This window comes from Salmo trutta, chromosome 35 (genome assembly GCF_901001165.1).
Source record: "Salmo trutta chromosome 35, fSalTru1.1, whole genome shotgun sequence".
Lineage (NCBI taxonomy): Eukaryota > Metazoa > Chordata > Actinopteri > Salmoniformes > Salmonidae > Salmo > Salmo trutta.
This window is the reverse complement of record NC_042991.1, coordinates 21,732,617-21,757,573: the sequence shown is the minus strand read 5'-3', so window position 1 is coordinate 21,757,573 and position 24,957 is coordinate 21,732,617. Positions and strand designations below refer to the sequence as shown.

At 42.6% G+C, this 24,957-nt stretch overlaps 1 protein-coding gene across 1 annotated transcript in view; it reads right to left on the bottom strand.

Annotated features, from left to right (window-relative positions):
- LOC115174859 (sodium/potassium-transporting ATPase subunit beta-1-interacting protein 2) overlaps window positions 1-24,957 on the bottom strand; it is a 187,366-nt gene that overhangs the window by 77,458 nt on the left and 84,951 nt on the right. The window contains exons 2-3 of the mRNA XM_029733811.1: window positions 23,042-23,179; window positions 11,336-11,416 (exon numbers count right to left, since the gene is read on the bottom strand). Of these exons, the coding sequence (XP_029589671.1) occupies window positions 11,336-11,416; window positions 23,042-23,179 (219 nt within the window). The remainder of the gene's footprint in view (window positions 1-11,335; window positions 11,417-23,041; window positions 23,180-24,957) is intronic.

Sequence of the window (24,957 nt, the reverse complement as noted above, 5' to 3'; positions counted from 1 at the left end):
TATGCTCGCTTCGAGGCAAGCAGCACTGAGGCATGCTTGAGAGCACCAGCTGTTCCGGACGACTGACTGATCACGCTCTCCGTAGTCGATGTGAGCAAGACCTTTAAAACAGGTCAACAGACGGATTAACAGGAAGTGTACTCAGAGCATGTGCGAACCAACTGTCAAATGTCTTCACTGACAATTTCAACCTCTCCCTGACCATGTTTCAAACAGACCACCATAGTCCCTGTGCCCAAGAAAGCGAGGGTAACCTGCCTAAATGACTCTCGCCCCGTAGCACTCACGTCGGTAGCCATGAAGTGTTTTGAAAGGCTGGTCATGGCTCATATCACCACCATCCCAGAAACCCTAGACCCACACCGAATCACATACCGCCCCAACAGATCCACAGATGATGCAATCTCAATTCACTCTGCCCTTTCACACCTGGACAAAAGGAACACCTATGTGAGAATGCTGTTCATTGACTACAGCTCAGCGTTCAACACCATAGTGCCCACAAAGCTCATCACTAAGCTAAGGACCCTGGGACTAAACACCTCAATCTGCAACTGGATCCTGGACTTCCTGACGTGCCGCCCCCAAGTGGTAAGAGTAGGCAACAACACATCTACCACACTGATCCTCAACACGGGGGTCGCTCAGGGGTGTGTCCTTAGCCCCCTCCTGTACTCCCTGTTCACCCATGACTGCGTGGCCAAGCACGACTCCAACACCATCATTACATTTTCTGACGGTAGGCCTGATCACCGGCAACGATGAGACAGCCTATAGGGAGGAAATCAGCGACCTGGCAGTGTGGTGCCAAGACAACAACCTCTCCCCTAATGTGAGCAAGACAAAGGAGATGATCGTGGACAACAGAAAAAGGAGGGCCAAACACGCCCCCATTCACACCGACAGGGCTGTAGTGGAGCTGGTCGAGAGTTTCAAGTTCCTTGGTGTCCACATCACCAACATTATGTTATCTATTTTTTTTTGTAAATATTTTCTTAACTCTATTTATTTAAAACTGCATTGTTGGTTAAGGTTCTTGTAAGTAAGTATTTCACGGTAAGGTCTACTACATCTGTTGTATTCGGCGCATGTGACAAATAAAATTTGAGGAGGGAAGAGAGCTAAATAACATTCTAATGTATGTGTGTGGTACAACAGTACCATGGTTAAGAGTATGTATAAGTCCATAACCAATAACCACAGCCTGGTTAAGACATCTTATCTAAATGACACCAGACAGTGCTAACCTACAGGACCCCCCCCCCCCACCTCCTCTGTGTCAGAATCTCTCACAAACCCACTTTTCAACTAACGTCGCAATGAAACGCTACTGACAGAGATCAGTGGATGGAACCAGCCAGACACACCAATGTCTATTTCTGAGTGACCTACTTTCGGAGAGTAAGAATCATTCAAAAATAAAATATCAGACAGACATCAAATTAACATGCTGCAATTATTTTGGCTGTCTCTGCTTACAGCCATGATCATTAACTAGTCACTAGGATTCTCACAACCATAACAATGGGTGGGGCAACCGTTATAACTACAACAGTGTGAAAGAATGATATCCTTACACTGGGAATATTCATGCACACTGTCCATAGATGCAAACCGTATCCCTGTGTCTATGTGCAGCGAATGAGGGGAACTTAACAACAATTTATTCCAGTGTTGTCCCGCACCACCAGGGCCCAGTTTTTTTAAAGTTACCTATCTGATAGGATAAAAAAAAGATGTTTTATTGTCACATACACTGGATATGTGTAGGGAAATGTATTGTTTTTACAGGGTCAGCCATAGTAGTACAGCGCCCCTGGAGAAAATTAGGGTTATGGTGCTTTTGCTCAAGGGCACATCGACAGAGTTTTTACCTTTTCGGCTCAGGTATTCAAACCAGCGACCTTTCAGTTACTCGCCCAACACTAACCACTAGGCTACCTGCCTCCCTAAAATAGAATGAATAGAACAGGAGTCCCCATTCAAGTCAATGGTTCGTCCGTTCTATCAATTTTATTTCTATGCATTTAATCTTATCCGATAGGTGAAATCCAGATAGATAACTTTTGAAAAACTGGGCCCTGGGGATTGAGATGACTGATGGAGGACATAGCAGTTGAGGGGAGAGCCAGAACGCTGTAAAATACATAACAGATAAGTGTAAAATAGGAAGGTGGAAATTAAGACTCATTCTTAAACCCTGTAAAATCACTGTCTCTTTTACCAATCCATTCCCCTCACAAAGAAGAAATGGGGATATAATGTCATATTCTCACTTCAATGAGAATATCCTAAATAACTTTTCAAAAGATTCAATTTCATGTGTTAAATTTCTCTCGGGCTGGAAAGTATCTTTAAAAACAGCGTAAGTAGCACATTTAAATGGGTCTCTGTAGCTCTGCTCATCACTTCTCTCCAGTAGGACCCCAGTGTTAAGAACTGAACTGTCTGACAGAAACTGGGCTGCAGCAGATTTATGAGAGAAAGATGAACAGCTGAAGGAGGTTTCATTTATTTTGTTTCTTTTTGGTTTGATAATTTGTTTGTGTAGTCCCGTGCGATCATTCTCTGTAACAGTAGCAACAGGGGGTGTCTACAATGTGGTGTTCACTAAAGGACAGAGAATTGTATTCATGGTAAATGTCATTCATTCAGGGAGAGTGATAGATGCATCCTAGTCAAGGCAGCTTAGAAATCGTAATATGATATTATTCATTATTATGATATAGCTGAACCATAGTAAATGCTATGCATACTGTGCAATACAGATGATCACAGCTTTTATAGTTCAATATATTATTTAATTTGAGAAGCTGAGGTGCAGACTCGTCCTCTTCTCTCTTGGGCTCCAATGGTCAAGCAGGCTCACATAATAACAACAAAATAGTCCCTATTGCTCTAAAATACCACACCAAAAAGACCAGTACCAATGCAAAGCTAAACAACTAACTGGTTTTGTTTTGACTAACATAATTTTTATATTTTATCGTGTCTTGGGTAAGTAAGTGAGAAAGAAAGTGTAATTTTCTTCTGAGCAATTAGCAATAAAGGTTGACCTTTGGAATGATATTATAGGAGAACAGGCAGTGAACCAATTGCTCTTTGTGTAATGATGCTGAGAGAGAGAGAGAGAGAGAGGCCAAAATGGTGCTTCAGTCCTTTATCTCGCTCTTTTTCTGACACCCCATTACTCGGATCCACATACTGATAAATCAAGTCCTTTTGTTTGAGAGAACGGACATTCACTCTAATCTGTTCTCCTGAGCTACAGTACAATACAATATGTGACAAGCTAACATTACTATGGCATTGCCATACATTTGTGATTTAATGCTAGCTATAGCAGCATGGATACTACAGATACTCTCACTATTATCTCCAGTACAGTTTGGAGATAATGACGAACATAAGGTGTGACAAACGACCAACCTCACAGTGTTTGATGAGGTTGACTGTTGTAGCGGATCTTGTGTAAGTGTTTGTACCAGTGGCTGTCTTTGCTAATCTGTGACGGAGAGAGAGAGAGAGTAGGGTGGGGGAACTCTCCTGTACTTGTTGACCTTCAAACAGAAGAGTCAACATAAATCAAGAGCTGTGATTCTAAATTCTAAATGCTTGTGTTAAATGATATACATCCTGTACTGCATCGCACGGCTTATTATTTTTCCTCTTGGTGAGCTCAAAACGTCAGTTGCTTTTAATTATATTTGAATGCTTTAAATGTCCCTTCAGTGTTCAGGTCACAGCTATCAGGCAGATATCAATATGAAGGAATTAAAGATGGCTGCACTGGGTGTCTCTGGACTGCAGTTGTGGTTATGATGTCCATAAGATATCATAAGAACTGATTTTCTCAACAAACTGTCCATAACAGCTATGGCACCAAGAGGCTGAAAAAGCCTGTTGACACTGTCTATAGCTTTAGGCAGTACTAAACTCATACACTACATGGCCAAAAGTATGTGGGAACCCCTTCAAATTAGAGGATTTGGCTATTTCAGCCACACCCGCTGCTGACAGGTGTATAAAATCGAGCACACCGCCATGCAATCTCCATAGACAAACATTGTCAGTAAAATGGCTTTACTGAAGAGCTCATTGACTTTCAACGTAGCACCATCATAGGATGCCACTTTTCCAAGTCAGTTCGTCACATTTCTGCACTGCTAGAGCTGCCCCAGTCAACTGTAAGTGCTGTTATTGTGAAGTGGAACACTTTGAGTAGCAACAATGGCTCAGCCGCAAAGTGGTAGGCCACACAAGCTCACAGAATGGGACTGCCGAGTGCTGAAGCTCGTAGGGCGTAAAAATTGTCTATCCTCAATCACAACACTCACTACCGAGTTCCAAACTGCCTCTGGAAGCAACGTCAGCACAATAACTGTTTGTCGGGAGCTTCATGAAATGGGTTTCCATGGCCGAGCAGCGGCACACAAGCCTAAGATCACCATGGCAATGCCAAGTGTCGACTGGAGTGGTGTAAAGCTTGCCGCCATTGGACTCTGGACAAGTGAAAATGCGTTCTCTGGAGTGATGAATCACGCTTCACCATCTGGCAGTCCAACTGATGAATCTGGGTTTGGCGGATGCCAGGAGAACACTACCTGCCGGAATGCATAGTGCCAACTGTAAATGGTCTGGGGCTGTTTTTCATGGTTCGGGCTAGGCCCCTTAGTTCCAGTAAAGGGAAATCTTAACGCTACAGCACACAATGACATTCTAGACGATTGTGTGCTTCCAACTTTGTGGCAACAGTTTGGGGAAGGCCCTTTCCTGTTTCAGCATGACAGTGCCCCTGTGCACAAAGCGAGGTCCATACGGAAATGGTTTGTCGAGATCGGTGTGGAAGAACTTGACTGGCCTGCACAGAGCCCTGACTTCAACCCGATCAAACACCTTTGAGATGAATTGGAACTCTGACTGCGAGCCAAGCCTAATCGCCTAACATCAGTGCCCGACCTCACTAATGCTCTTGTGGCTGAATGGAAGGAAGTCCACGCAGCAATGTCCCAACATCTTGTGGAAAGACTTCCTAGAAGAGTTTAGACTGTTATAGCAGCAAAGGGGGGACCAATGAGATGTTATGTAGTGTATCATCCCGCCAAATTCCAATCGTTTTTTTCTTCTAATGGCACTATTGGACAGGTTACTGCGTATACTTTTCCCCGTTTTCTTTCAGAGACAAAAGGGATGGTTGAAGGATGAACCTGGGGTGAACCGGCTTTCTCTCAGCATGCAACATTTAAGAGCACCATTGTCTCAGAGCCCCACCACTGCTTTTAGCAGTGTCCTTGCCAATGGATACTCGCCCCAGTCACTGAATGTGTGGTCGAATACGAAGAGTCTAATTTAGGCTGGGTTGATATTTAACACTTTATCAGACTAGAACACTGCAAACATTTTGACAATGATAACCAGTCTTTGTGGTTTTCTTGGCACATTTAGGTATTCTCCCACATCACCAACAGAACAGCCCTACTTTATATGCTTCCCTACTACCTACCGTCCACTGAGGTCCCATACCCGTAAGTGGAGTGATGTATTATGGGATGCTACAGTGGTTCTTCAGCCCATAGGCCTGTTTCCTGCTCTGGATTCTCTCCACTGAGACGCCAATCTCCTGGTTCCTGGTTCCTACCCGGCTGTGCTGTCATGTTGTTGGATATGACTAATTTCTCCCCACCTGACATGCTGGTCAAGCCCTGCCAATCACGGCACTTTGGACAAATCACCCCGCCCCTGATGGCACCACGCTGCGCTGATCAGCACATTCATCTCTCTACCCTCTCGCTCCCAGACAACGGCTCCTTCTCTCAGGTGAATGGAGAAATTATTCTGATTCTGATTGCCCCTGCATCCATTATACACTGGCACATAGTTCTTCATTCTATGGGTTGCCTTTTACAGGCAGCTGACAATAGTTCCCAATATGCTATGCTGGACTATGTATCATATGTGCGTTTTTTACAGTCATATGAATCCATGCCAGAATGTGAATGGAATGGGAATAATATCATTTGGCTCTACAGCCGTAGGCATCAAAAGAGGTAGTTTGGCATTTTGGGCCTGTTTGTTTGTTTCCGCTGACTGACATTGCTGATGACACATTCCGTCACAGATGGAGCAGTGGGACAAACACACAGGCCCCCTGCCGAGAGATGATTGATGGGAGAAACTTCTGGCTTGTTGAAAGGGACATTTAACTCAAGTAAATGGATTATAACAAAACAATGTACTGACAAAAGGACAGTTTGATGTCACATAGCTTTTGCCACAGAGGCTCAAGTATTAACTTTTGTCACATGATTGAAATGTGAATGTTGATTTATGGAACGTTAGTGCTGTTTATTTTCCACAAACACTTTAAAATGTATATATAGTACAGTACAGAGCCATATATTTAGATAGATCTAAGTCGCTCTGGATAAGAGCGTCTGCGTCTGCTAAAATGTAAAATGTACATGGCTCTGGTACAGTATATTGACTACTGACCGAGGCGGGTGGAGAATGAAGCATTCATGTAGAGCGGAGACAGTGGTGAAACATCTACAAGCCTCTCCGAGCACCAACTTGGTTGGTGCACTGCATTAGTGTCATTCTAATCTGAACAGCACACTGGAGAGGGAACTTTTATTGTCATCTTTAATGCCCTGAGAGCACTCCGCAGATTTCAGCATTCATCAGGGAGGCATCTTGTGCATGCCTTACGTTTTACTCTGCCTTTAGCCTGTTATTACCCTAATGGCTAGTTCTCAGTCTGTCTTCTCATGCATTGATCTGGTTATGGTCAATACAATTGATACATTTCGCCATCTTCACATTTGCTATGCCTTTTCGTACATACATGATAGATGGGTCCAAATATATTTCAAAATGTTTCACCAAGTTGAATCAATGAGTCTCAGTGAAATCAAGGAGTGGATCAAGTTCATTTGAACTCAATCAAGTGAAGTCCATGTCGTTGGTTTGACCTTTAGTCACCAAGGAGAATACATATTCAATCTATTAGGCTGTTAAATGACATAACACTGAGCTCGTCAACTCTTAACAGCAACACATTGAACCATGACAGGGTCACAACTCACGAGGTCCAACATGGCACCCAGGCTATAAATAGCTCAATAAAAGGCTTCAGGTACTTTTAATGACTTATTCAGCCCAGGCCAGATTGATTCAAATAATAGGAACTCCGATATATAGATGTACCCCTAAAAGGTTATAAAACCCAGAGCTCTGCTCTTGAAATAGACTGATTATATATATCAGAGGTCTATGAGACAGAGACATGGCTCTTAAAAACCTAGTGCATGTAACTATAAAATGTAAACAAAGTCAGAGTAGACTAGTGTGTGCTGGTCTGCTCGTTAGGGAATCTAGAGTGATCTGATTGCTCCATGGGATCAATTTGAACAACTGGATATTACTAGTCAGGCAATTTAGGTTTAGTGCACTGCCAAAGGCTATAACATGAGTAATTACCTATCCATGATTAAAGCAAACATACTTCTGGTGATAGGCCTGCATTGCTTCAGCTGTAATATAGAGTTTAATCAGAAGGTGATGTTTTTGCACAATTTTTTTTATTACAACATATTTCCCTTATGTCTAGTGAGATGTTCACAAAGTTAGTAAGGGATATAGGCTACTCTATGGGAGTGTCTGTGATTAATGTAGGAGTTAATGTAGGAGTTCAGGAGTTCTAGTGTCCGATTCCCCTGTTAAACTCCTCCGGCCAGCCTGTCTGTCCCTAAACTAGACGGCTAAGTCTGTGATGGCCGGTGATGGGAAATAATAGCCTTTTTGAGCTAGCACATGTACTGTAACTCATCTATTCTGAGGGCCTTCATGGTGCTGACAGACCCAGACTTTTCCCTCCTCTCCAGTGAAATTGACTATAAATCACTTTATCACTCCCAGCTCTGACACTTTATCAGAATTCCAGCATTTTACTGTATATGAAGACTATGAAGAGCATGCAGAAAGGAAGAAGGCCTGCCGCATGCATTTAATATTGCTCCAAGAAAAAGGGCACATATAACCTGCCAAAGTAAGGATTTACTCATTGAGGCTCTGCCATGCCACTTACAACCATATCAATACTTCACAGGGGTGTAAATATATCAGCATTATGACATAACAAAATAGGAACTTCATACAAACTGCCCAAAAACAGGTATCTTTAATTCAATTGAACTGAGAAGGTATTTGCATCAAAGCTATCATATATTCTCCTCTAGTCCTAAATCCTTCAGACAGAATTTTTACCATTGCTTTGATTTGAACGTTGAACAACTGCTTAGTACTTTCATAATGCAGTCAGCAATTGTTAAGGCCTAGAGCTAGAGGGCTCAAATACAGAGGGCAGGATCAATGTGGAGTTGGAGAACGTTGGCACACAATATTTTCCATTAATCCCATACTAAAATGTCAGAAAGCTCCATTCCGATGGAGTTACTTGTTTATGTAGATGTCATGTTGTTCCAGCCTGGATGAGATTCCTGGGTGAGGAGAGGTGAGCTGTTTTTCTGGAAGTTAGTGTGTGGAGACGGGCCAGATGTTTCCGTATTTCCCAGATTGGGAGGGAAGTTTGTGAGCAGCTCTTATTCCATCAGCTCTCTCCTCCTCCTCCTCTCTGCCAGCCTGTGACTATTTGCCTAGAAGCTAGAAGGCTGGCTGCTGCCATGGCTGGGACACGTCTTATTTACTGTGCCTGAGCTCAGCCTGGAGCTACATGGGTCTCTACGCCCGCTCTACCCACTCTCCCCTGCTCTTCATTGTCACTTTCTGTGCCACCAGTCCCCTGCTGATGGCCTCCAAATCCAATCCCCAGCATCTCTCTGGGCATGCCAATAGAAATGGACAACAGGCCAAAGAGTTTGCAGCTTTTAACCCATTCACATATTAAAGCACAAACACAACCCAGAGGGGAGCTCTCGTTAAGAGTGCACAGTTTGCTGCTTGAGACATCCGCAACTCAGAGGGCCACCATTTCTCTTTAATGTCAAAGAAACATGATGACATTTTCTCTCTACAGGCCCAAACCTGATCTACTAAAAATACTATAGCTGTTTATTCTCTCTCAAGTCATTCACTATTTCAATGTCAATCACTCTCGTGATAGACTATTGGCTTTCACCTAGATACGTCCCTCTCGGCAGTGTGATTGAACTCGTTGAGACCTGTAAGAAGGACCTCGCTATTTAATGAAGAACAGACGTAGGGATTCTTCCCATTTATTTATCTTTATTTGTTTCTGTGTGTGATGTAAATCTAATTGCGTTGCTGCCTCGGCGGGTCCCGATGGATTCTCTCCTGGTTAAACACATTACACCCACATTAATAAATCATGAGCCACACCTACGTGAGCCAAATAAATCACACTAACTAACATACTATCACTTTACTGTTACTAATTAAAGTGCCTGAGCAGACCCACCGTGCAGATAATGCAGCGGAATCACACTCAGAACAACAGAACCTCAGCTCTACAACCTCAGCTCTATCGGATGCCCTTTTTCGGCAGCCTGGCAAAACGAGGAGGAGCGATGAGTTGATGCCTCAGTGCCTCTCTTCTCACTGGGAAGACAAGTGACAAGGCCATTTGAGGGAACTGACTCTGGTAAATTGTGAAGGAAGTCTGGGAGCAAGGGAGAAAAGATGTGCTGGGCTGGGAGCAGCAGCAGCTCAGGCATGAGTGAAGAAGCTCTTGAGGAGCCTCAGCGTCAATAGAGGAGCGGGCTCTTGGTTTGTGATGGTGCTGCAGTAATGACAGACCGCAGGCCCCAGAGGAAGCCCAGCTTCAAAAGATGACACACCAGTCCTGCCAGTCCCCAGTCCACAACAAGCCAATCACACGAGCCTCAGAAATCCTACTGTATACCACCTACAAACCCTCTGTCTTGTCTTGAACTGAGGATCACTGCATTCGTATTTGGTCAACAGATGTTCTCAGTGCCAAGCCAATGAACATCCTCTTCTAAAGATGCTCTTCTTTCAGGCAAGTTAGATGGCATAAAACTCAGATCTCACTGAAAAAAAGGCAATATACTATGCAGAGACCGTATATTTGTGGAAATAACAGGATTGAGTTCGCCAAGGTGTATATAGCCTCAAACCCATGTGATTTGCCAGCAGTTAAGGACATCAACTGCACTGTAATAAAACTGTAACGCAACAGATGCCATCCCCTGATGCTTTTCAAAAGTGCTAAGATATCTCTGAGGTGAAACTGCCAAATCCTCCAAAGGCAATTGAGGAGGAATGAAGCCATTTTGGCAAAGGCTGGTGGAGAGTGAAGACTGTGAGACTAAGTGAGTGTGCCATCTGTTGCCATAGATTCCAGATAAGATGAAACAGTAATGACTAAGCAACACGGAAACACAATCGACTAATAAATTAACAGACATTCCTCTCTGATAAGCACAACACAAATGGTGCGACAAAATACCCATACATGTTCTCTTTCCTTTCTATGTGGATCCACTGAACTAAAACGACCATACCGGTAAATAAGCTTGATCAATAACCCTAATAATAGTTATCGTTCATGATAGAATATTTTCATGTAATGCAGGCATGTTTGTGACCAAAAGTTACAGCAATACAGCTTTAGTGTGTCTATTCGACTCGTCTCCACAGCTCTAATATTATCGGATCATGAGAAGCGCTCAGTCAGTGATCAAAATAAAGGGATTAGTCATTTCAGTTTCATTTGGAAAATGAAAACGTAATAGATAAAAGCACTTGATGAATTGGATAATCAAGTTACACGGCTGGTTTGCCTTTTAATTGGGTACAATATTGGACATTTTGACATTTTAATTATATCTTCTCTCATTTTCTCATACATACATGAGCAGATGAAAAATTATGGAATAAATTGCTAGTTGAAATGAGAGAGATTGAGCATGGGGAACAAAGAGAGCGAGATGGGTGAGGGAGGGAGAGAGACACGGAGAGAAAGAGAGAGAGAGAGAGACGACACATTTGCATCTATATTGCAGTATTACTGTATTACCTTGAACCAACAGTGAACCAACAGTGCTTATTGACACATCAGATCCGGTATAGTACTACTCCTTTTTTATTCATGCTTGTAAAAGTACACACTGTGCTCTTTTCGTTCCAAAGAATTTTGAAGAAAAATAACAGAGCGGCAGCTAGATAGATTGCTAGCTTAGCTAGCTATCTCTTTCAGAACCAGTGAAGTAATGTGTAACCCGTGATTAAATTGCATGAGAAGGCCATTAAAGACATTTTATCCATGGCCTCTGTTCCCGGGCAGGTAATAATAACAGCTCTCCAGTCCTGTACAGCTCTAAGCAGGTCACATTACCTTGGAGAGGTCCCCCACTTCCAGGTAGAAACAGATGATGAAGACATTCCAGGTCACCCAGAGCACCAGCCACACTGCATACTATGGGAGAGAGAGAGAGTGAGAGAGGAGCGAGATAGAGAGGTGAGAGAGGAGAGAGGGGAGAGAGAGAGGGGGAGAGGAAGCACACACCACTGAACTAACAGTATCACAGTATTAGAACACCACAAGTGGTGTCAAGTTCCGAATAACACCCCAAAAACAAATGCATATTTGGATTCTCGTTAGTATCTGGGCCAAGATCATAGTGTTTCTTTGTAATTAATTATCTTCTGGGTATGTCTTCACACAGATCTGAGACATGCCATAATTAAACATTCAGTGCCTTCTCGGTATTGAAGCAGAGTGTTAATGTGTGCGTGTTTATTGGTTTATTCGGATCCCCATTAGCTTTTGCCGAAGCAGCAGCTATTATCAGCTCGGAGGCTCCTTAGAGATAGGATGGAGGCTTATCAAAGCATTCTGAAATGTGTCAAAATGAAATTGTTAGTGAAGAACACAAAGATGTTGTTATAGTACAGAAGGTCCACTTTTATGTCTGTACTGTCAAAAGGTCTAAATGTGTACTCACAACAAGGTTAAGGGCAAAATGAGTTTGACAACCCTGATCTAAAATATGGCGCATCTAAAGACATACATAGATATTTTTTGGAGCAGTAACGATGTGCACTGAGAGTCAGGAAGCAAGTTCAGGGAGTGAGTGTTTTAATAAATAAATGAAACCCACACATAACACAAACAACACACAGACATGACCCAGGAACAGAAACAATGACGCCTGGGGAAGGAACCAAAGGGAGTGACATATAAAGGGCAGGTAATCAATGAGGTGATGAAGTCCAGGTGAGTGTCATTATGCGCGTAACGATGGTGACATGTGTGCGCCATAACGAGCAGCTTGGTGACCTAGAGGCCGTAAAGGGAGTACACGTGACAAGCAGGATATTTTGAAGTATCTGATTGTATTTAAAAGCAGACAGGTGATCCAGAATACAATACTAAGCACAGGAAATGGGAATTCAAACTGCATTACATGTAGGGAGCTCAGACAAATATACTGTATTACAGTGCATTCGGAAAGTATTCAGACCTTTTTACTTTTTCCACATTTTGTTATGTTACAGCTGTCACGGTTGTTGTAAGAGATGGACCAAGGCGCAGCGTTTGTTGAGTTCCACATATTTATTTAAAGTGAAACTTCTTTAACCAAAATAATAAACCAGCAACACAACGTGACAACGTGGTGACACAAGCACCAACACAAACAATATCCCACAAACACAGGCGGGAAAAACGGCTACCTAAATATGATCCCCAATTAGAGGCAACGATTAGCAGCTGCCTCTAATTGGGAACCATACAAAATACCAACATAGAAATATTGAACTAGAACACCCCCCTAGTCATGCCCTGACCTACTACACCATAGAGAACCAAGCGCGCTCTATGGTCAGGGCGTGACAACAGCCTTATTCTAAAATTGATTAAATGAAACAATTTCCTCATCAATCTACACAAAATACCCCATAATGAAAATATAGTTGGTTTTTTATATTTGGCAAATTTATAAAACAATTAAAAACAGAAATATCTTACTTACATACACTACCGTTCAAAAGTTTGGGGTCACAAAGAAATGTCCTTGTTTTTGAAAGATAAGCACATTTTTGTCCATTAAAAGAACATAGAATTGATCAGAAATACAGCGTAGACATTGCTATTGTTATAAATGACTATTTAAGCTGGAAAAAGCTTTTTTTTATGGAATATCTACATAGGCGTACAGAGGCCATTTTCAGCAACCATCACTCCTGTGTTCCAATGGCACGTTGTGTTAGCTAATCCAAGTTTATCATTTTAAAAGGCTAATTGATCATTAGAAAAACCTAATGACCCTTTGCTATGAGAATCGAAATCGAGCTCAGGTGAATCCTGTTTCCATTGATGATCCTTCAGATGTTTCTACAACTTGGTTGAGTACACCTGTGGTAAATTCAGGTGATTGGACATGACTTGGAAAGGCACACACCTGTCTATTTAAGGCCCCACAGTTGACAGAGCTTGTCAGAGCAAAAACTAAGCCATGACGTCGAAGGAATTATCCGTAAAGCTCTGAGATAGGATTGTGTCGAGGCACAAATCTGGGGAAGGGTACCAAAACATTTATGCAACATTGAAGGACCCCAATAACACAGTGGCATCCATCATTCTCAAATGGAAGAAGTTTAGAACCAACAAGGCTCTTCCTAGAGCTGGCCGCCCGGCAAAACTGAGCAAACGGGTGAAAAAGGCCTTGGTCAGGGAGCTGAAGAAGAACCAGATGGTCACTCTGACAGAGCTCCAGAGTTAATCTGTGGAGATGGGAGAACCTTCCAGAAGGACAACCATCTCTGCAGCACTCCACCAATCAGTGGTCAGACGGAAGCCACTCCTCAGTAAAAGGCACATGACAGCCCACTTGGAGTTTGTCAAAAGGCAACGAAAGACTCTCAGACCATGAGAAACAAGATTCTCTGGTCTCATGAAACCAAGATTGAACTCTTTGACCTGAATGCCAAGCATCACGCCTGGAGGAAACCTTTCACCATCTCTACGGTGAAGCATGGTGGTGGCAGCATCATGCTGTGGGGATGTTTTTCAGTAGCATTGACTGGGAGACTGGTCAGGATCGGGGCAAAGATGAGCGGTGCAAAGTACAGAGAGATCCTTGATTAAAACCTGCTCCAGAGCGCTCAGGACCTCAGACTGGGGAGAAGGTTCACCTTCCAACAGGACAACAACCGAAGCACACAGCCAAGACAATGCAGGAGTGGCTTTGGGACAAGTCTCTAAATGTCCTTGAGTGGCCCAGCCAGAGCCCGGACTTGAACCCGATCTAAAATCTCTGGAGAGACCTGAAAATAGCTGTGCAGCGACACTCTCCATCCAACTGACAGACCTTGAGAGGATCTGCAGAGTAGAATGGGATAAACTCCCCAAATACAGGTGTGCCAAGCTTGAAGCTTCATACCCAAGAATACTCGAGAAGGTTATCGCTGCCAAAGGTGCTTCAACAAAGTAATGAGTAAAGGGTCTGAATACGTATGTCTTTTTTCTTTGTCATTATGGGGTATTGTGTGTAGATTGATGAGGGGAAAAAAACAATGTAATTCATGTTAGAATAAGGTTGTAATGTAACAAAATGTGGAAAAAGTAAAAGGGTCTGAATACTTTCTGAATGCATTGTATCTGTTCAAAGCACATGATCGAGGACAAAAATCAATACAGGAGTCATTGGTGACACTAGTGGTATTTATTATCTATTTGTACTCCCACTGTATGTTGTATTGCATGACAGATAAATAAGAAAGATCTGATAAAACTTCTCTGTAGATATCATGCAGGTTTCTGTGATACAGTGACAAAGCATCATTATGTACAGGTGAAGTCGGAAGTTTACATAGACTTAGGTTGGAGTCATTAAAACTCGTTTTTCAACCACTCCACAAATTTCTTGTGAACAAACTATAGTTTTGGCAAGTCGGTTAGGACATCTACGTTGTGCATGACACAAGTCATTTTTCCAACAATTGTTTACAGACAGATTATTTCACTTATAGTTCATTGGATCACAATTCCAGTGGGTCAGAAGTTTACATACAATAAGTTGACTGTGCCTTTAAACAGCTTGGAAAATTCCAGAAAATGATGTCATGGCTTTAGAAGCTTCTGATTGGCTAATTGACATAATTTGAGTCAATTGGAGGTGTACCTGTGGATGTATTTCAATGCCTACCTTAAAACTCAGTGCCTCTTTGCTTGACATCATGGGTAAATCAAAAGAAATCAGCCAAGACCTCAGAAAAATTATTGTAGACCTCCACAAGTCTGGTTCATCCTTGGGAGCAAATTCCAAACACCTGAAGGTACCACGTTCCTCTGTACAAACAATAGTACGCAAGTATAAACACCATGGGACCACGCAGCCGTCATACGGCTCAGGAAGGAACGGTGTTCTGTTGTCTCGTAGAGATGAATGTACTTTGGTGGGAATAGTGCAAATCAATCCCAGAACAACAGCAAAGGACCTTGTGAAAATGCTGGAGAAAACAGGTACAAATGTATCTATATCCACAGTAAAACAAGTCCTATATATCTACATAACCTGATAGGCCGCTCAGCAAGGAAGAAGCCGCTGCTCCAAAACCGCCATAAAAAGCCAGACTACGGTTTGCAAGTGCACATGGGGCACAAAGATCATACTTTTTGGAGAAATGTCCTCTGGTCTGAGGAATTGAAAATAGAACTGTTTGGCCATAATGACCATCATTATGTTTGGAGGAAAAAGGGGGAGACGTGCAAGCGGAGGAACACCATCCCAACCGTGAAGCATGGGGGTGGCAGCATCATGTTGTGCTTTGCTGCAGGTGGGACTGGTGCACTTCACAAAATAGATGCCATCATTAGGAAGGAAAATTATGTGGATATATTGAAGCAACATCTGAAGACTTCAGTCAGGAAGTTAAAGCATGGTCGCAAATGGGTCTTCCAAATGGACAATGACCCCAAGCATACTTCCAAAGTCATGGAAAATGGCTTAAGGACGACAAAGTCAAGGTATTCGAGTGGTCATCACAAAGCCCTGACCTCATCCTATAGAACATTTGTGGGCAGAACTTAAAAAGTGTGTGCGAGCAAGGAGGCCTACAAATCGGATTCAGTTACATCAGCTATGCCAGTAGGAATGGGCCAAAATTCACCCAACTTATTGTGGGAAGCTTGTGGAAGGCTACCCGGAATGTTTGACCCAAGTTTAAACAATTTAAAGGCAATGCTGCCACATACTAATTGAGTGTATGTAAACTTCTGACCCACTGGGAATGTGATGAAAGAAATAATATCTGAAATAAATCATTCTCTCTACTATTATTCTGACATTTCACATTCTTAAAATAAAGTGGGGATCCTACCTGACCTAAGACAGGGAATTTTTACTAGGATTAAATGTCAGGAATTGTGAAAAACTGAATTGAAATGTATTTGGCTAAGGTGTACGTAAACTTCCGACTTCAACTGTATATGGTGACATGCAGTATTCATGGCTTGGACTTTTCATCAACATACTGTTTTGAACATTCTTTTAGGACTGATGCCCCAACAGCATTCTGCTCAATGCATTGTCAGTTGGCACTGATGAAAATTTTATCAAAAGTGTATTACAGTGGCTTGGAAATACAATACATTTATACCTTTTGTCATCATTGTGATGTAACCAGATTGACTGGAGATGCAGTAAAATGTTAGCTAGCTAGTTAATATTGAGGGGAGACCAACGGATTTTAGCTAGCTAAAGTTATCATTGCTAGCTATTTTTGATGAACTTTGCTTACTAATAAAAACATTGCCATCTGTCTAAAGTAAATTTAACGACATGATAAAGATGGCAAGGTTTTTTACTACCTACTACACTGAACAAAAATATAAACGCAACATGTAAAGTGTTTGTCCCATGTTTCATGAGCTGAAATAAAAGATCCCAGAAATGTTCCATACACACAAAACTCTTATTTCTCTCAAATGTTGTGCACAAATCTGTTTACATCCCTGTTAGTGAGCATTTATTCTTTGTCAAGATAATCCATTCCCATTACAGTTGTGGCATATCAAGAAGCTGAATAAACAGCATGATGATTACATAGGTGCACCTTGTGCTGAGGACAATAAAAGGCCACTCTAAAATGTGCAGTTTTGTCACACAACACAATGTGACAGATGTCTTAAGTTTTGAGGTAGCGTGTAATTGTCATGCTGACAGCAGGAAATTCCACCAGAGCTGTTGCCAGAGAATTGAATGTACAGTTTTTTTTCATTTTAGAGAATTTGGCAGTACGTCCAACCAGCCTCACAACCACAGACCATGTGTAACCACGCCAGCCCAGGAACTCCACGTCCGGCTTCTTCACCTGCGGGATCATTTGAGACCAGCCACCCGGGTAGCTGATGAAACTGTGGGTTTGCACAACCAAATAATTTCTGCACAAATTGTCAGAAACTGTCTCAGGGAAGCTCATATGCGTGCTCGTCATCCTCTCCAGGGTCTTGACCTGACTGCAGTTTGGCGTCGTAACTGACTTCAGTGGGCAAATGCTCACCTTCGATGGCCACTGGCACACTGAAGAAGTGTGCTCTTCACGGATTAATCCCGGTTTCAACTGTACCGGGCAGATGGCAGACAGTGTGTATGGCGTCGTGTGGGAGAGCGGTTTGCTGATGTCAACGTTGTGAACAGAACGCCCCATGGTGGTGGTGGGATTATGCTATGGGCAGGCATAAGCTACGGACAACGAACACAATTGCATTTTATAAATGACAATTTGAATGCACAGAGATACCATGACAAGATCCTGAGGCCCATTGCGGCTCAATCGCATCATGTTTCAGCATGATAATGCATGGCCACATGTTGCAAGGATCTGTACACAATACTGACTGGTTTTCTTATTCACGCCTGTCACGCCCTGACCTGAGAGAGTCGTTTTTCTCTGTTTGGTTAGGTCAGGGTGTGACATGGGGTGGGCATTCTATGTGTTGTACGTCTATGTTGTTTTTACTTTATTGGCCGAGTATGGTTTCCAATCAGAGGCAGCTGTCATTCGTTGTCTCTGATTGGGAATCATACTTAGGCAGCCCTTTTTCCCACAGTCAGTTGTGGGATCTTGTCTTTGTGTTGCATGTGTTTGCACGCATAGCTTTTCGTTCGTTGTATTGTTTATTGTTTTTGCTGGTTTACATTTAAAATAAAGTATGATGAACCCAACTCACGCTGTGCCTTGGTCTACCTTTAATGACGGACGTTACAACGCCCCTATCTAAGGTATATGTGACCAACAGATGCATATCTGTATTCCCAGTCATGAAATCCATAGACTAATGAATTCATTTCAATTCACTGATTTCCTTAAATGAACTGTAACTCAGTAAAATCTTAGACATTATTGCATGTTGCGTTTATATTTTTGCTCAGTGTACTTGTCTACTTTAGCAATGTCATCGACATGTTATGAATGTGTTAGGGTACACTTTTCCCCTTCACCTCTCTAAAATATATGTTTCTGGCTGAATTCACCAGACCATTGAGAGAGGGGGAGAGCCGCCACGGAGTAGGTTTTTACCATCTCTAAATCTGACACGTTGTCAGGACATTAGATCCAGAAGATGGGTGCGTCTAGTGGAACCTCATTTGGCCCCTCTCCAGCTACTGGCAAGCGCAATTTTAAATGAGAATAAAAATGTATCTGCTCTGACAGCATTACCAAAACGGATATAAGCAAGAGTAATGCTGGACAGTAAGCCATTTATCTTCACAGGCATAGGAGGGGGTGAGGAGGGGTGTAAAGGTGATCAGCTTTATCTCTGCAGCATGACAGGGGCTCTCTCTGACGGCTGATTTGATGACCAAGTCCATCATAACATCGATATCTCTCCTGAGCTCTCAGACAAGTCAAAATGCCTGGGTTTTAAATCTGCATATGTGGTTTTAGTGAAAGGCTGTCACTCATAACAAGGGATTTATTTCTGGTAGGAGAATCTTGAATTAAGATTTATTCCTACTCACTTTATCCCCATTCTGTGTAGGACATAGATTTAGCCTTGGCATCATATCAGTTAGAGGACCATACACTGAGTGTACAAAACATTAAGAAGACACCCCTTAAATATTTTGTCTTGCCCATTCACCCTCTGAATGGCATTTTACATTTTAGTCATTTAGCAGATGCTCTTATCCAGAGCAATTTACAGTAGTGAATGCATACATTTAATTTAAAAATTTTTTTTTTTTTGTACTGGCCCCCCATGGGAATCAAACCCACAACCCTGGCGTTGCACACACCATACTCTACCAACTGAGCCACAGGGAAGACATTGCACACACACTCAGCAAAAAAAGGAATGTCCTCTCACTGTCAACTGCGTTTATTTTCAATAAACTGTGTGTAAATATTTGTGTACATATGTGTATGAACATTTGTATGAACATAACAAGATTCAACAACTGAGACATAAACTGAACAAGTTCCACAGACATGTGACTAACAGAAATTGAATAATGTGTCCCTGAACAAAGGGGGGGTCAAAATCAAAGTAACAGTCAGTAATAACTGTTACTTATTGCAGCTGGTGATCACTGCAATAAGTACTGCAGTGCATCTCCTCCTCATGGACTGCACCAGATTTGCCAGTTCTTGCTGTGAAATGTTACCCCACTCTTCCACCAAGGCACCTGCAAGTTCCCAGACATTTCTGGGGGGAATGGCCCTAGTCCTCACGCTCCGATCCAACAGGTCCCAGACGTGCTCAATGGGATTGAGATCCGGGCTCTTTGCTGGCCATGGCAGAACACTGACATTCCTGTCTTGCAGGAAATCACGCACAGAATGAGCAGTATGGCTGGTGGCATTGTCATGCTGGAGGGTCATGTCAGGATGAGCCTGCAGGAAGGGTACCACATGAGGGAGGAGGATGTCTTCCCTGTAACCCACAGCATTGAGATTGCCTGAAATGACAACAAGCTCAGTCCGATGATGCTGTGACACACCGCCCCAGACCATGACGGACCCTCCACCTCCAAATTGATCCCGCTCCAAAGTACAGGCCTCGGTGTAACACTCAATCCTTCGACAATAAACACAAATCCGACCATCACCCCTGGTGAGACAAAACCGCGACTCGTCAGTGAAGAGCACTTTTTGCCAGTCCTGTCTGGTCCAGCGACGGTGGGTTTGTGCCCATAGGCGACATTGTTGCCGGTGATGTGTGGTGTGTGTGGTGAGGACCTGCCTTACAACAGGTCAACAAGCCCTCAGTCCAGCCTCTCTCAGCCTATTGCGGACAGTCTTAGCAATGATGGAGGGATTGTGCGTTCCTGGTGTAACTTGGGCAGTTGTTGTTGCCATCCTGTACCTGTCCCGCAGGTGTGATGTTCAGATGTACCGATCCTGTGCAGGTGTTGTTACACGTGGTCTGCCACTACGAGGATGATCAGCTGTCCATCTTGTCTCCCTGTAGCGCTGTCTTAGGCGTCTCACAGTACGGACATTGCAATTTATTGCCCTGGCCACATCTGCAGTCCTCATGCCTCCTTGCAGCATGCCAAAGGCACGTTCACGCAGATGAACAGAGACACTGGGCATCTTCGTTTTGGTGTTTTTCAGAGTCAGTAGAAAGGCCTCTTTAGTGTTGTAAGTTTTCATAACTGTGACCTTAATTTCCTACCGTCTGTAAGCTGTTAGTGTCTTAATGACCGTTCCACAGGTGCATGTTCATGAATTGTTTATAGCTCATTGAACAAGCATGGGAAACAGTGTTTAAACCCTTTACAACGAAGATCTGTGAATAGCTGTAATAGCTACAGTAAATTGGATAGTGCAGTTAGAATAACAAGAATTTAAGCTTTCTGCCCATATAAGACATGTCTATGTCCTGGGAATGTTCTTGTTATTTACAACGTCATGCTAATCACATTGGCACATGTTAGCTCAACCGTCCCGGTATAGAGACACCGATCCCATAGAGCAGTGGTTCCCAAACTTTTTATAGTCCCGTACCCCTTCAAACATTCAACCTCCAGCTGTGTACCCCCTCTATAGCACCAGGATCAGCGCACTTTCAAATGTTGTTTTTTGCCATCGTTGTAAGTCTGCCACACACACACTATACGATACACTTATTAAACATAAGAATGAGTGTGAGTTTTTGTCACAACCCGGCTCGTGTGAAGTGACAAAGAGTTCTTATAGGACCAGGGCACAAATAATAATATAATAATAATCAATAATTTTGCTCTTTATTTAACGATCTTACATATAAAACCTTATTTGTTAATCAAAAATTGTGAATAACTCCCCACAGGTTATTGAGAAGGGTATGCTTGAAAGGATGCACATAACTCTGCAATGTTGGATTGTATTGGAGAGAGTCTCAGTCTTAAATCATTTTCCACACACAGTCTGTGGCTGTGTTTAGTTTTCATGCTAGTGAGGGCCGAGTATCCACTCTCACATAGGTACGTGGTTGCCAAGGGTATCAGTGTCTTAACAGCGCGATTTGCCAAGGCATGATACTCTGAACGCAGCCCAATCCAGAAATCTGCCAGTGGTTTAAGATTAAATTCAATTTACACAGAACCGCTTGTTGCAATTTCGGTGAGGCTCTCTTGTTCAGATATCGGTAAGTGGACTGGAGGCAGGGCATGAAAGGGATAACGAATCCAGTTGTTTGTGCCATCCGTTTCAGGAAATTACCTGCGTAATTGCGCACCCAACGTACTCAGGTGCTTCGCTATATCACATTTGACATTGTCCTTAAGCTTGAGTTCATTTGCCCACAAAAAATCATACAATGATGGAAAGACCTGTGTGTTGTCCTTGTTAATGCAGACAGAAAAGAGCTCCAATGTCTTAATCATAGCCTCAATGTTGTCCCGCACATTGAATATAGTTGCGGAGAGTCTCTGTAATCCTAGATTCAGATGATTCAGGCGAGAAAAAACATCACCCAGATAGGCCAGTTGTGTGAGAAACTCGTCATCTTGCAAGCAGTCAGACAAGTGAAAATGGTCAGTAAAGAAAACTTTAAGCTCGTCTCTCAATTAAAAAAAACGTGTCAATACTTTGCCCCTTGATAAGCAGCACACTTCTGTATGTTGTAAAATCATTACATGGTCGCTGCCCATATCACTGCATAGTGCAGAACATACATGAGAGTTCAGGGGCCTTGCTTTAACAAAGTTAACCATTTTCACTGTAGTGTCCAAAATGTCTTTCAAGCTATCAGGCATTCCCTTGGCACCAAGAGCCTCTCGGTGCATGCTGCAGTGTACCCAAGTGGCGTCAGGAGCAACTGCTTGCCCGCACGCTACCACTCCACTATGTTTCCCTGTCATGGCTTTTGTGCCATCAGTACAGATACCAACATGAGCAGCAGCTACATTTGCCTACATACGGACCGTTAGTGGAATTCCCGCGAGAGAGTAACGGTTAATGTAATTAGATGTTAATTATTTGACTAAGCTTCCTGTATTTCACATTCTGTTGTTTTTAAAAAATGTGAATCACATTTTTATTTGGCATACCCCCGACGGCATTGCGCGTACCCCTGGGGGTACACGCAGTAGAGGTTAAAAATCATTCCCTAAACTGTCTCCTCCCTTTCATCTTCACTGATTGAAGTGGATTTAACAAGTGACATCAATAAGGCACCATAGCTTTCACCTGCATTCGCCTGGTCAGTCTATGTCACAGAAAGAGCAGGTGTTTTGTACATTTACATTTTACATTTTACATTTTAGTCATTTAGCAGACGCTCTTATCCAGAGCGACTTGCAGTAGTGAATGCATACATTTCATACATTTTGTCTCCGTACTGGTTCCCCACTCAGTGTATATTATTTTTCAGTATAGACACTTTAAATATCAATTCAAGTCATTAAATATTAACATGTGATAGTATCTTTTGCCAGTCTGTTCTCCCAGTTTAAGGAAAGCCTTTGAAAAACAGCATTATACACAACTGAAATCAAATGTGTGATAGGTGAGATATATATTTGCTTCATAACACCACTTTACATAAAAGCACTTTCCACTTTCCAAAGATATTCATGTATAGGAAATGAAAGAAGATATAACTCACCCCAGTTACGTATCTTGGTCTGAACTGTACAGTCCCAAAGAGCCCCAAGATGACTATGATGATGTGCACAAAGTTTGTGAGGATAGGAGCCCATTGGTACCCAAGGAAGTCAAATATTTGTCGTTCCAATATGCTGATCTGTAAGGAAAATCAAGAAAAATAAATTCACTTTAGTATCAGACAAAAACACTGTCATCTTGTGCTTATACACTGACTACATGGCTGGCTTTTTCATGAGGTTTACTACAAGATGCCTGTGTACAGTTGGGGGCCATTTTAACTTTTTATTGCTGAACTGCTGGAGGGTACCAGAACCCTGAGAGATGTGTTAGAGTGATGTATCTCCAAGTTTATACTGAAAGGGAGGAAGGACAGGGCATTCTGCTTGACCACCACACCAAGGGGCCGAGACTTCAGCCTCCTCTCTCTCATCTTCCCAATCACACAACTGCCTCTAATTGCCCAGGAAGTGTAGAAATACTCAGGGTCACGTCCCCATTCCCCTCGATCTTGGCCTCTGTGGGAAATTGAAGCTGGCAAGACTAGACCCCTTTGCCCCGACCATTTGGATCTCAGTGTCTCATTGGACATGACACCAGTTGTTGATATGACTACCAGCCATGGCACTTCAAACGGCTGCGGTAAGGAGAGGGATCACAGTGTGTCCCAACGGTGTCGGAGCCAGATATCACTTCCTAGCTCCGACGCTAATGGTTCCCAAATCCCCACTTGCACTGCAACTACAGGAGGCTTTAGACTCAACTTCATATCTGCAACTAACAATCACCTTACTGTAAAGGCACTGTCCTGACTAATAAAGGTATGTCGGAGCACTCCATTTATTACAGTTGGAGGAGTGAAAAAAATGCCTGGCAGGATAATTGGATTTCCCTCCCTGTAAATTCCATGTGAACGAATAGGAAATGGCCTTGAAATATTTGTGAGATCTCAGTTTAACAAACTGCTGCCTGAATTCGAGAACTCGAAGTATGTATGTTTGATTGGAATTCTTCACTAGTGTTCCTTCTATTGACTGTTGATGAGCTTTGACGATCACAACAGATGCCACAACTAAATGAACTTCTCCTTTGAGCGTTCCATGCTTTTCCATGTCGCTAAGCAACATTTTATGAATGTAATTTCATCTCGTCAAAACATCAAGTTTCTCTCTATTAAATCCAGTCTGTCCATGGCTCAGTCCAGTCCAGAGCTGACCAGCTGAAGATCCCTCACACTGGGCTTCTGATTAAGAATAAGCTATGCTACCTGTCGATCCACAGATCTCCCTGCTCATTCTGTCCCATGCTGTCTGTCTGTATGTCTCTGGCAGCCTAGCTAGCTGCTATACATCTGATACTGTATGACTCATAGATCATGAATCAGAATGCACAGTTAGGTCCATGTGACAGGGTCCTACTGTCATTCCAGACACAATGACTCACTGCTCAATGACTCAGTTTTTCCCAGATTAATGATAGTATTTTTAAAGAACTTTACTCTGAAATACAGAGGCTGAGCTTGGCATTTTTCAATTTCATTGGCAACTATTCAGAGCTTAGCTTACCTTGTTTCATTGTATGACATGTAATGACCCTCTTTTAATGCTTGGTTTATGAGAGCTATTGCTCAGGGGATGAGATTTCTCTCCATTTACAGGATCTTCATTGTAAAAGTGCTGGCACAACTGTTATTCATCCAGCAGGAACTGAGAAATTCTAAATGTTTTGTTTTGAAATATAACCTAATTGAAAGTGAATTAGCTTCTAGTTAGTGGCTTTCATTATGATCTAGTACATTAGACTGTCTTTTTTCCTAAGGTGATGTAGGCTATTCCGCCACTGGTATGTAAATTGTTTGGTATCTATGCTAAGCTGTTCCTGACACCTATCTTGTCTGTTTATCTGGGCCAGTCTCCA